At 47.4% G+C, this 13,305-nt stretch overlaps 1 protein-coding gene across 1 annotated transcript in view; it reads left to right on the top strand.

The window, feature by feature from the left end:
- LOC119373703 (protein jagged-1a) overlaps positions 1-13,299 on the top strand; it is a 124,138-nt gene extending 110,839 nt beyond the window's left edge. The window contains exons 7-16 of the mRNA XM_037643766.2: positions 2,757-2,870; positions 3,400-3,513; positions 3,658-3,771; positions 4,552-4,668; positions 5,254-5,481; positions 5,987-6,111; positions 6,969-7,226; positions 8,153-8,266; positions 9,147-9,312; positions 9,946-13,299. Coding sequence (XP_037499694.1) covers positions 2,757-2,870; positions 3,400-3,513; positions 3,658-3,771; positions 4,552-4,668; positions 5,254-5,481; positions 5,987-6,111; positions 6,969-7,226; positions 8,153-8,266; positions 9,147-9,312; positions 9,946-10,412 — 1,817 coding nt within the window. The 3' untranslated portion in view covers positions 10,413-13,299. The remainder of the gene's footprint in view (positions 1-2,756; positions 2,871-3,399; positions 3,514-3,657; positions 3,772-4,551; positions 4,669-5,253; positions 5,482-5,986; positions 6,112-6,968; positions 7,227-8,152; positions 8,267-9,146; positions 9,313-9,945) is intronic.
- Positions 13,300-13,305: the final 6 nt, after the last annotated feature.

Genomic DNA, 13,305 nt, shown 5'->3' with positions numbered 1-13,305 from the left:
AGCGTCTCTAGCTCGCGACGTCACCTAATCATACCGGTGACGTTATGACGGCTGTTGTCGATAGAGGAAAGGCACGGAGAGGTGCACGCGAGCTTCTGTTGGTGGTTTAGGGGCTCTTTAAAGAGACAGGACGTGTAAACACGGACACATGAGAGACAGGGGCGTAGCCACAATTTTTTTTCGGGGGGGGGGGGGGGGAGGTTTCAACCATACTTTATGTACGTTCGTGCGTGCGTTTGTATGTGTGCGTGTATATATACGCAAGCAAAACTGAAAATTTCCGGGGGGGGGGTAAACCCCCCCCCCCCCCCCCTTGGCTACGCCCCTGATGAGAGAAGTCAGGTGTCATAGGCTGGTTACATCGCCCGCAGAGAGAATGCTGGGACCTTAATTCTGGAACAGTCGCATAAAACGTGCTCTTAGCAAAAAGGTGCTCGTCTTGCAGCATTTCCTTTTTGACCGCGGCGCAACAAAACTGTCATTTCCTTACGATGTCAAAGGTCACAAGGTAGTCTGTTGTTATTCCATGGTTTTACGTCAGAGAGAAAGTAACGGGTGATGAAAAGAGAGGAGAACGTAGGGGAAGGAGAGACGGGACCATATATCGTTGTTCAGAGGGCATCGGATGAGTACACAGTCACGGCTACATTGTACATTGGGCAAGTGCTTCGCACTCCGCCCAGGAATTCCGCTACAAACCAGCTAGGCAACCACAAGAACCGCCGCGAGCGAGCCGCAGTAAAACGAGTACGGGGGGATGCGTCTCGATCTCGCTAGAAAGGCGCAGCCTCTTCCGCGACGAGTCGATCTGCGCATTGGCTCACTTGACAGAGGGAGGGACAACAGTGATATGGCGTCGCCACGATGCGGACGTTACGCGCAGCACCGCTCGACACAAGATCGAGAGACCGCCAAAACGATCGAGGCTGCATGCAGGCACGTGACCTCACGAGGCCTAGCTGCGAAACAGAGGTCTCCGGCCAGACCAGTGACCATCAGCGCGTGGCCAGTGTATATAAACACCGCCGGAAGGGCTGCAGCGGGAGATAAACGAAAACACTGCAGCCGACTTGGAGGGCGAGGAGGGGTAGGGCGCGCATACGCGCTTCAATTACGCTCCACGGTAGCCGACGCGTGTTCAGACCGCGCCGCCGCCGATTCTCTGGAACAACTGTAGTGGGCGGCGGGGGGTGGGGGGGAGGGAGTGCGCGCTCTTTGTAGCCCGCTTGTCGTTCCGTGCGCGGGTGGCAGCGGCGGGCAGGTGAAGGGCAGAAGATCGAAACGTCGCCCGACCCGCGAGCGAGCGGGAAGGCGGCGGAGGTCTTCTCTCGCCGCCGCCGCCGCCCAGAAGCCGTGGGCTCCGCTCCCGCTTCCAACCGGATGCGGCTCGCCGAGAATGGAATGCCGCTCCTCCGGTTGTTCTCGGCCTCAACGCGCAAGTGGCGCTGGACACTGGAGCACGCGCGCGCTCGCCTGTCACTTCGCAAACGAGCTCCTTCCTCGGCAGCAGCTCCAAAAGAGCGGCCGCCGCCGCTACCAGCCAGCCGCTCCCTTGTTCCCCTCCGGCGTCGCCTCCTTCCCACCTTCATCGCGGTATCCGAACCTCTCTCGCCGTGTTCGGATGAAACGCGATCATCGAAGTCCGCCCAGCTCGTTTTGGCCGCCGCGGCTACTCTTGTATGAGCAGCGTTGGGGGCAGCAGAGACACGCGCCTGCATATCTCTGCCCTCGGCGCTGCCGCCGCTGCGCATGCGCACACAGTGAGTCTAAGGGCCGGGTGCAGAGAACTTTCAGTTGACGCGGGGTCAACGCGACAGAGGCGGCGCCAGCAGGGGGTACGGGGTGGGGGGCAATAGCTCCCCCCAGAATTCTCGCCTGCCCCCCACCCCCTAAATCAAACAACTTAACGCAACGCATAATTTCCCCGCCTCCCTGCCTCCCTCGAAGGGACTCACTACGTGGCTGCCCCCTCAGCCAAAAAATCCTGGCACTACCCCTGCAATGCAACGTAGGAGGTGGACAATGTATGCATCTGTTAGTTAAACCAGCGAGATTTACTATGGTAGATAAAGAGGTGAGAGGTCCAGAGGTGGAGTCGGGAGGTAACGATCCCTCCCCCTCCCTCCACTCTAAGGGAGAAATATATATTGGCTATGTCACGGAAAGGTCAGCCTGAACAAATTTTATGACCCCCGACACGAAATTGTGGAAGGGAAAGAAAGAGAAAGGATGAGTTCATTATGAGGGTGAAAATATTCGAACAGCCACAGCAAGAACTTCCAAGTCTCGTACCTGGACTGCACTCGTGCAAGAATTTGATGATAACGTCGAGACAACCAGTGGTTAACAGAGAAGCACACATACTGGGGTCATAAAGTTGAGATGATACAGCTGCAGACAGGCACGTAGCCAGGATTTTTTTTCGGGGGGGGGGGCCAAGGCCTAATTGTTCGAAAGAAAGTCTTTCCATGGCAAAAAGAAAAAAAAGTTGCCCGGGAATATAGAAGGCTGGACGAATTTCGGGCCCCCCCCCCCCTTGCCTACGTGCCTGGCTGCAGATGAAGTACTAATATATGGAGTTCGCATGAGATAGTTCACAAGTGAACACAAATTTTGCCACTATAAATTTCCTTGCGACATGCTTCCTTTGTTTTTATAAGCATATGTACATGTACACTGACATGATTATGTGGATGGTGCGTGTAAATTTTATCATTTTAGTTGGCTAAATGGCTTTTTTGATCATTGCATTGCAGACATCAATGACTGTGCTCATCAACCATGCGTAAACGGAGGGACCTGTGTGGATGCAGTCAACAGCTACAAATGCATCTGCCCGGAAGGATGGGAAGGCCCACACTGTAGCAAAAGTATGTGTGATTTTGTCATCACAAAACACACGAGTGTCATTTTGAGTAGTGAAAGTCTAGTTTCGTTCTTGCATACAAACTGTGTGCATTATGTGCACCTGGCTAACACTCCCAGGATGATGTGTAGTGGCGCTCCCAGGGATTACATGCACAGAAATGCTCAACGAACTGGACGGGAAAGTGCCTTCCGTCGTAGCTTAGAGTGTTGGATGTGTATTTCGAAGGTTGTGGGTTCAGATCCCACTGACGGAAAGGACGATTTTTCATCCACTTCAAGTCATTTCACTTTACATCACTTAATACACTCCAGTTAAAGACATCAATTAACGCCCTCTATGCTTTCTGTGGCCTAATTGTCTGTTTGATTCAATTGGTGTAGGAGTAATTGATAAGGTCCTGCACCACTCTTCTGCGACAGACTTCTAATCTGCCAGTCAATCTTGCAAAGCTGGATACTACACAGCTTGACTATAATGTAGTTTCAACTCCACAGTAAGACACTGTCCATAATGCAATATCACATTTGCAGACCGAGATGAATGCCAGCCGAATCCATGCCACAACGGAGGCAGATGCACAGACCTCATTGCCGACTTCCTTTGCGAGTGCCAGGGACAATGGAAAGGAAAGACCTGCAACCTCCGTAAGTACTCTGCACTGGTGCATAAACAACCACAGAGCGAGGTGCTACGAGAGTGTGACATAAACTGATTTGTAATTAGAGCCACTAGACGGTAATTGGCATTGTTAGTTAATTAGTTAGTTGACCTCTTAATATTTGTTCCAGGTGATTCTCACTGTGACAGCGACACATGCCTCAATGGTGGCACCTGCGAAGACATCGGTGACACTTTTGTCTGTCACTGCCCGGAAAACTACCATGGTCACACGTGTCAAATCGGTGAGTACCTTTAGAGCAACCTGTGCCAGAGAATTAAAACTGGAGTCTGTCCACAAAGGCAGCAATTTGATCACCGGAACAAGATGTGCCCTGCTTCCATTGACATGTGCTTCTTATATATATTATACGCTTGATCCTTCTCTTGTAAATGTATACTTGAACTTAAGACTTTATTACATTAGGCAAATACTACAGAACATGCAAGATTGACCAGACACACTACTTCTGGTCATAATAATGATTTTGACATTACGTTACCTCCTCTTGAAACAACATGTCCCGCTAACTATTCTTTGAACAGGTGTAGTTTCAATTCATGATTGATAAATTGCAGTTGAAAATGAAAGCAGAAACATATGTCACGCAGTGGAACAAGATTGATCGGTTACGACCGAATTTGTAGCTTCATTCCTTCTTGTCTGGAAGGTTTCAGTAAGTCTATAGGTAATGCATACTTCCCTTATGCAGATAAACGAAGTTATTGCACATATAGCCCTGACTGACTCTGAGCATGTCTAGTCAGCATCTAGTCATGTCTGCACTACCTCAATAGCTCTCAGGAGGAAGGCAAAAAAGTTGTCCTCACTCACCAACCCCCCGTTATTTGCGCACCACTCTCTGAAGGGTGCAGTATAATGCAATCATTGTTCAGTCGCGTTCGTGGTCCCACTGGTCTTGCTTCTTTTGGCGAAGGCTGCAGATTCAAAATGCAGTACACACTGTGACAACGAAAACTTTGCAAATGAATCGGTAGCAAGCATTCATTTTTTGCACTTTCAGCCAAAGTCAATGGCTGCGAGTCCAACCCGTGCCAGAACGGAGCCACGTGCGTCAACAGTGGCCGCGGTTTCTCCTGCATGTGCAGGGAAGGTTTCGAAGGACCACTCTGCCAACAAAGTGAGTGACATCATGCCACGCTGCACTGTTTAGTGTTCAACCAGCCATTCTTCACTGTTTCACTACAGCTATTTAATTTCTTAACCAAGGAAACAATGCCACAATAATCACTCATTTGCAGCTATTCACAACTGCTGTTCAGTCTTTCCAGTTATTGCAATACAAGATTATCTGATTACCACTGTAGAGTCGAAATGAGCTTGAGATTTGAAAGGGAATTGGACTAGAACTGAAGCTTTTCATTCGTGCATGTGAAAACGAATCCACAAAGATAGAAGAGTTTCACTTTGGACTTCGCTACGATTGCTGCTACAGAATATGATCGAACGGCAAAAATGCAATGCCCAAAATAATCTGCAGTCATGACAGACTTGCTATGCCTTTATTTGTCTTTACTGTGACTGTTATATGAAACTGCAAAAAAGCTAGCGGATGTGTGACACTTGCACTTTTTCATGATAAGGTAGTTTGCAACGCATGACGGTAAGCTTTAGTGGGTGTGGCCTGGCTAGGATTTACGGGCACACAATTCTTCCTCTCAGACTACGTCTCAGTGCTAATGCAGTGCGTCACTTGACTATGCAGACGTGGATGACTGTGCTTCTTCGCCCTGCCACAATGGCGGCCGCTGCATCGACGGTGTCAACTGGTTCCGCTGTGAATGCGCGCGTGGCTTTGCCGGGCCCGACTGTCGCATCAACGTGGACGAGTGCGCTTCGAATCCGTGTGCCCCGGGCAGCGTCTGTGTGGACGCCATCGGAGATTTCGAGTGCCGCTGCGCACCCGGCCGCACGGGCAAGCGTTGCAATGTTGGTGAGTCTTTCTTTTGCTACCTTCTCTGACTTTTTTACTAAAACACTAAGGCAGTGACATAAACATTGTTAGAAGCTTAAATTAATGTAACGATTAAAACAGTCAATAACGAGGAATTTCAACCTCTTGAATGTTCAACGTACTTGCAAGAGCATTACGAGGTAAACACAATGCTTCAATCTACGTGCACATTTTGCTAATTGTTTGAATGTTGTAGTTAAGAAAACAAAGAGGTACCTTTTCTGTTACAACTGTGTCACATGAGAAATCAGTGCCCTAAACACACATCGCATTAGCCTTAACTTTCCAAGACGCATTGTAGATTCGTCACAAGGAACCTATGGCTACGGAGAGCACAGACTAGATATTATTTCCAGTTCTAAATGTATAATTTAATGTTATACATGCTACTGATTTCATTGTGCTACCGTGAGGTTGAAGATGGAAAGATAACCAACTCACCCAAGCCCTAACCATTCTTGGTAAAACTTTTTTTTTGTTCCAGTGCTTGTCACCCCGGCCTCTTACCAGCCGTGCGAATGGAAAGGCATCGTGTACCCGGAAGGAAGTCGATGGCAGGAAGACTGCTCCCTCTGCAGCTGCCACTCCGGAGCCGTGACTTGCATTCCTGTAAGTTGCCATTGCCACTGACTGCCCTTGAGTGCCATTGCCAAATTGCCATAGCCAAGTTGCCATTGGCCGCCTAGACCATATGCAATGACGCCACTTGCTAAGCTAAAGCTAAGCAATGACTGTGTTGTTCGTGATCCGCATGACACATAACACACCAAAAGACAAACAAACTCACCAGTTTAACAATAAGAAACAAAATGAACCGTATTCTTTAATGAGAAGGGGACGCATGGCAGACATAGGTGTTCAGATACTACTGTCTCCAACGTTCCAATCTTTAAAGCAAACTGTTCATTGAAATTTCCAGGCTGTTTGTGGGCAGTGCCTATTAAAAGATTTGGTACAAGAACATTGAATTGTCATGAAAATACCAAAATGTATATTTTCTTTTCTGTCTAGAAGGAACATTTTAGAAAGTTTTACATAGGTGCAAGACTAAAAACTATTCAGGGAGTTGGGCATGCACAGGGTGTTCTTCTGAAACAAAATAGTAACAGACTCTGACTGCATAGGAAAAAAAGATTGTATTTTGAAGACTTAAATTTTAAGGCTTTTTTTTTTATGAACAAAAGCGTTAACAAAAAACAAAGTTCAGGTAGCAAAACATATTTTTAGATACATTCATAAAACTTCAGTCATTGAAAATTTTCCTTTTGTGAGCAAAAGTAGCATTTTTGAGAAAACCCGTTTAATCTGTTTTCAATAGAATGTGAAACTAGGCGAGTTGGTTGGCATTCATCTTAAAAGCAGCACAGAAAACGGCAACACGAGACAAAGAAGACCACAGGACCACTCTTCTAAGTTAAGATCATGTTTCTTCATGATATTAACTTCATCATGCACTTTTTTCACAGAGCGCATGCCCAGAGTCCGGCTGCGACCCATCAGGACCGACAGAGCAGTGCCCACCAGGTGAAGTCTGCCTGTCAGGTCCACCCGCGGAGTCTTGCTTTGTGCGACCCTGCGCACAGGGTGGGCAGCCCCACGGCCACTGCGCTCCCCTGCTGCCGGGATTGGCCAATCAGTCGTCCAGCTGCCTCCCCAATGCAGCCGAGCCCAGCAACGCTTGTGCCAAGATCACGCTGCTCTTCGACCGCCGTGCCATGGCACCAGTGAGTGAAACGTCAGAACATGTGACGTGAATTATATGCCTTACTGACAACTTAAATAGACACGAAAGTTTAAAGGGACACTGAACAAAATTTTTGGCACTGAGGTTTTCAGCCAAACTGAAAGATTCAAGTGCTGAAATTGGTAGATACAGCATTCATTTCAGACAGAAACTAGCAGAAAATAATGAATTTAATATGCAACTCCCAGGTGCCCATCTTTTCTTGTGTGCCGTATTAGTCGTGCCCCCCTTTTCATCATGAATTGCCGTGAACTAGAGGAGGTTAAGTCTCCTGTTGCCAAAAATGGGCATGCAAACAATGCCAGGCGTCCACTCGGCTCCCACTACAGTTCCTAGAACCACTGCAAATAACCCCGGTAGCGAACAAACCCCCCGGGTGTGGTAAAGCCCCTAAAGAGGGGGCTTTATCAGCACTTTTGTGGAAGGGGGAAAATGAGATGTAAAGGAGACGCGGAGAAAGGGAAGTAGCAGGACAGGATAATGTGCACCCTCCATCTGCCGCGGTGACTGACGTCATGACTCCGCTGGTGTGCAGCCGCTGCGCAATCCTCCAAGAATGCCAAAAACGTCAGTCCTCCAAAAACACAGCCAGCTGTTAAAAAATATATGATATAAACTCTGTTTATAAGAAGATTCCTGTCTTCCGAGTAGAATTTTGGTGTTCTTGATGTTTTTTTTCCTATTTTTGTTCAGTATACCTTTAACAGTAGGTCAGGTTAGCGTGTTACATCAATCTTTGAGAAGTCAATTCTCATCAATTTCCCCATCAAACATTCAATATCAGAAGAGAAAATAAATGTCGAAATTCGCTTACTTAATAAAGGTCGAAAATATGCTTACTTGTCAACATATACGTCACCCCCTACCTTTCAACTATGTGTAATAAAGCCTAAAACTATTTTGCAGGGAATCACGGTGGAATCAGTTTGCAGCAACATACGGAGACTATCCGTCAGGCGCTCCATCATCATTCTGTGCGCACAAAAGCTGACTGACGCCGACAGTATTGAAGTGACAGTGGTAAGTACTAGCAAATAAGAAATTGTCCTACCATTACTATATGCCACGTGTTCTACTGAGACTTACTGTTCGTAAGGCTGGTTACTTTCACAGTAGTGACATTTCGAAACTTTGTTATGAACACCAAATAGAAAGCTTGCCCAAGTCCATATGAAATTGTATTTAGGAACATAGTGGCCGAGGGAATGATGAGAACAAAAACAGGCAAATACCTGTGTAATGAACACATCGCACAGAAATCGAAAAATGAACATTTAAGTGCCTCTAAGCCAGACTTATAGCAACACATGAATGCAGATTGGCTGAGGTTCATACTTCAAGTGAACTATTGAATAGTAACGCCATTTTGGTCTTGTCTCTGACTGCTCATCCCCAATGCCTTAATTGACAGTTGCTCATTCCTGCTAAGCCTGTTAATAGTGTCAAACCAATTAAACAACTTTATCGTGACAATGCATCACACTGGTTATAAAGATTTACGGTCTACATAAGAAGAAAACATGAGCTGCCTGCATTCATGCATAAAATTTTTTTCACGATCTTCCCTGCCGAGAATGAAATGGTGCTTTGATTCAAGATGTCTTTAAAGTTCTCAGTTGGGCAGATTGGCATTTTAACGCCGCTACAAACTGCAGAGTAGGCAGAGCAAAAATAAGTACTATAGTCTCCACATAAGCTCGTTCGAAACGCTTGGTCATTAGAACAGTTTCTTAGCTTTATGAGTTGTGCAGTCGGTCGCATTGCTTAAGTTTTTCCCACTGGGGTAGAATAACAGGATGTAATGCCGGGTGCATTGGAAGATGTTTTTCTTGAGCAAAGGTGTCTTAATTGTAACCTTCTGTAGCCTGCACATCGTGACACTGTGCGTTCACTCCTGCAGTTCACGCCGGGTCATCCATCAGCATCAACTTACGCAGCAGTAAGTGAGACGGCACGGTCCTTGGCTGATGTGATCAGCCGCAAGCTCACCAACCACACGGCGCTGTCTTCCGTTATTGAAGTGAAGGTGGAAACGTCCTTCGTGGGCCTTGACCAGAAAAACACAGGTCAGTGTTCTACGGGTGTGCTACTACAGAGATAAGAAGACATTGATTGAAAAAACCAGTGACTGCCCTGATTTTTTTGGCTTTAAGATCCTATAAACTACACACGGGTTAGGAAATGATTGTGGCTAACAGTGCAACTAATGCAGATGAAGAAAAGAAGGGGACACACGACACAACACTTACGAGGTGCTCAGCTCGTGTATTTATGTTCACGTTTTTTCTTCCATTAAACTTCAGTTGACAGAGCTGTGTCAAGTGTCTCCTTCATTTTTTCATCCACGTTAGTCGCACTGTTAGCCACAATGAATCTATACCAATTCGCCCAGTATTCCTGCTTAGGGTTGGAAAAGTTGCCGCTAAAGAAGGATCTGAATTGATTTTTAATACTCATATCTTTTTTATGCACACCAAGTGCAGTGTGTGATTAGAACACTCCACACACGCTGAGCCTTTGCTGTGGATGCCACAGCAGCTCTTAGCTGAATGATACTTGCAGAACTGCCGATATCCAGCTAAAAATAACACAAACCAAAGCTAAAGTTGTAGAATAATTACACAACTCATTCTTTTGCAAATACATGATGAACCTGGACGATTCTCAATGAACCTGGACGATTCTCAATGTGCTTGCAGGCCGGAGCTACCTGCTCGCAGCAACAGTCACGCTGGTCGGAGTGGCCCTGCTGGGACTGCTGGCGGCATTGACCGTCTGGTTCCTGCGCTCCCACCCGACACTGTGCCGCTGCCCACTGCGCGCGCCTGTGACGGGCGTCATACCCAGCGTCAGCGGCAAGCTTGACGGTGGCACGCCTGAGCCCGACAAGTCAAACAACCAGAATGAGGAGAACATGCGGAGGTACCAGAACCCCCTCCGCGGCGCGACGAACGCAGACACCGCCGCCGCGGAAGCGACGCCGAGAGACGCGCGAAGTGCAGAGCTCTTCAAGCCGCCCTCACTGGCCGCCTCGAAAAACACAAACAGGCTGTGTGACGCCAGCCTCAAGCAGTGCGAGAAGGACAACCCGCTGAGTGCGCCCTGTCCCGTCAAAGTCTTTTCGGTGCCAGACGCAGACGTGGACACTGTTGTGGTGCTCGTGTGACGATGCTAGGACGCTTGTGTGTGTGTGTTGTGGACCAATATGCTCAAATGACAGTTACCAGCGATGTTCGGTGACGGGGTGAGCGCTTGCCCCGCAACGTGGCCAGTCACGATTCCCTCGTTGAAGAAAATCTTGTCGGCGAAGCTGCAACATTCAGTCGGCACCCTCCCTCATTCGTAAAGGCGACAGAGGTCCCAGTGTTGCCGCCACGTGTCGTTGGCCGCCAGCGGGGCAGATCCAAACATTCCCAATGTCGACAACACCCTATGCCAACTCCCGACGACTCGAAAGTCGCAGACTTCTCACAAGGACAATTCATACAGGACGCTCTGACAAAGTGGTTCTGCCGCATTAAGCTCCGAAGCAAACGAACGAGATTCTTAGAAACAAGTGGCCACTGTGCTAGCACTTCCTGAAGTGCTGCACTGACAATGCAAGCGCGCAGTGCAGCCCACTTTTTGCATGCACACCTTAAACTCGCGGATGTACAGTGTATTCATATTTGCCAAGAATGACGACGCGAAACTGCCGCCGCAGAACGAGTAATTGGGTCAGAAGAATGGCTTCGGCGTGGAAGCAAGCATAGATTATCTGTAAAAGCAGTATTCTGCACAAAGACTGCAGTGATACTACAAAATGTGTTCATTTTTCAAAATACTGTTCTTGCAAAGGTACAAGAATACTATATTGCCAGCTTTCACCCATTTCGACGCGGTGTTGCCATTCCGTCGCATCTTTCGACGTAGGTTTTACAAGACGACTAAAAAATAAGTGCTCAGAAAACTAGTACGTTCAGCGTTGGCCTAGCGCACGACGAACCGTCGGCTTAGGACATTTTTTTTTCTGCATGTCTGTAGCGTAGTGAATGTTTCACGTGTACATATGTATATAGTTAGCTCCGTATGCGACGCGAGCACTGCAAACGCGGCAGTGTTCTGCACATCGGGAGTGCCTAATTTATAAGGGAAGCATGCAATTTGCCCACCCCGCCATTCTTTCCGGTCTTTTGCAAAGTGTACAGCCGAGAAGCTCACAATTTCTGCCAGCCCTGCCATTTACGTCCAGTACAAATTACGTACAACTGGATCACATTCCAGCAAACAAGCTATGAACATACATCACGTCCAATGCAAGGTTCTATATGCTGGATCATGACAGCAACAAAACCGCTTTGGAAAAAACAAATGAGGATAGTATTCAATGCTAATGCAATTTTGCCATAATGTCTCTGAAACGCGACTTTACTCTTTAGGGAACATGACTGTACTCTTTCACAGTGTTTATCACAGTAGAAGTTCATCTGACATGGGAGTGACAAGGACATGCATTGCGTTAAGGCTCACTTCTAACTCGAGCGCAAAACCACGTCGCTTAGCCCCATTGGAGACTATTCTGGAACATCACGTTCCACATTTCGTTTGCTGCCAATGTCGTCTGCGCAAAATTGCCATCAAAACTTCTCTCTTTAATTGCCTTAACGCTCATTCACACCTGCGACTAGAATCGGTCGCACGACCATTTGAGACTGGCAACCAAAAAGTGACTCAAGGCAACTGCTGTTCACAACTGCATGCGACCTACACCCATCGCCACACAGAATTCACGGCCGCTCGTGTTGCCATTGCCACATAAAATAAGCTGACGTCCTGTTCCTGCACAACTGATTGGTTCAGAGGTTTGCAACTGCAGTCGCGCAACCGAAAAATCGAGCCATTAGCAACTGAGCCAAAGCATTCACTTTGCGACAGAAGTGGCCATTTGCAATCCTTTGCGATTATAACTCGGTCGTGCGACCGGTGGTAGTCGCAAGTGTGAACGAGCCTTCGTATTCTTCCCCGCATGTGGACTAGCAAACTGGATAGGGTCTTTATTGCAAGAGATTGGGGTGTCACTACACCAACATAAGTCCGCCGTGTGATTATAGTGTTTGTACAATATGGTCCACAGTGTTACATTTCTACTATCATCAGTGAGATATGGCGCAAGGAGTTGAAGACAAGTTATGTGTAAAGATATGCGTAAATGACTATATCAGGGGCTTCTTATAGATAGGGGCTAAACAAACTGTTTTATTACGCGGCTTCCTTCCCGGTCCACTGTTTTTTTAACAGCGGACCAGACTGTACATGGTGGACCAATACAGAACAAGGAACTTTGTTCCAGTATTAGAAGTCCTCGCTTTTAGCAGAAAGAATGAAAAGGTACCATACTGCACTTTAGCCGATCCCATTCCGACTGACACTTCTGCAGTTATATTCAAATACCAATGCGTTCCCTTTCATACCGGTGAAGCCCGTACTGTTTGATTTGTTACAATGAGCATGCCGAGGCAACAGTCGGTCCAGAGACCATGTTTTCTTTCATTCCCATGGCGGTTGGATGACTGCAGTGACAGACTTCCCTCCAGCAAGTCTATGTAGAACTTGTGCTTAGTTTTTTTCTTTTTCCCGGGATGTGCTTGAAATGGCAGTCTGAGCATGTGCGAGAGATGTAAAAGCCTGATGTGGTGTCTCCGACTAGCCCCACGGATCTCCAGTGAAAAGTGCGTCCCCGTTAAGGAGCTTAGCTGCGGAGAGGGATGCCACGGAAGAAAAACTCTAGTCTAGTCAAGAGTTTCCATCAAATGTTACGGATGCCAAGTCCGCAACCCATTTTACAGACAGCTCCGTAAGTGTGGCAAGGAAAATGTCCGCTTAGTTTAGGGCTCTCTGCAAATGGTTTGCGTGGATACATGTGGCACTATGTTTAATGGCCTATGCTCAGAAGTGTGGATAACAAAAAAAATGTGTGTGTAGTTTTATGCCAGCCTTGAACTGCTTGATTGCAAAACAGCCTGTCAACGTGACTTTGTCCACTGATGCCAAGCATTAAATATGTTGCAAGCAAAGCACCT

The sequence above is a fragment of the Rhipicephalus sanguineus genome, chromosome 11, assembly GCF_013339695.2.
Source record: "Rhipicephalus sanguineus isolate Rsan-2018 chromosome 11, BIME_Rsan_1.4, whole genome shotgun sequence".
Classification (NCBI taxonomy): domain Eukaryota; kingdom Metazoa; phylum Arthropoda; class Arachnida; order Ixodida; family Ixodidae; genus Rhipicephalus; species Rhipicephalus sanguineus.
The sequence above is the reverse complement of the archived record's forward strand: the minus strand, read 5'-3'. Positions and strand labels throughout refer to the sequence as shown.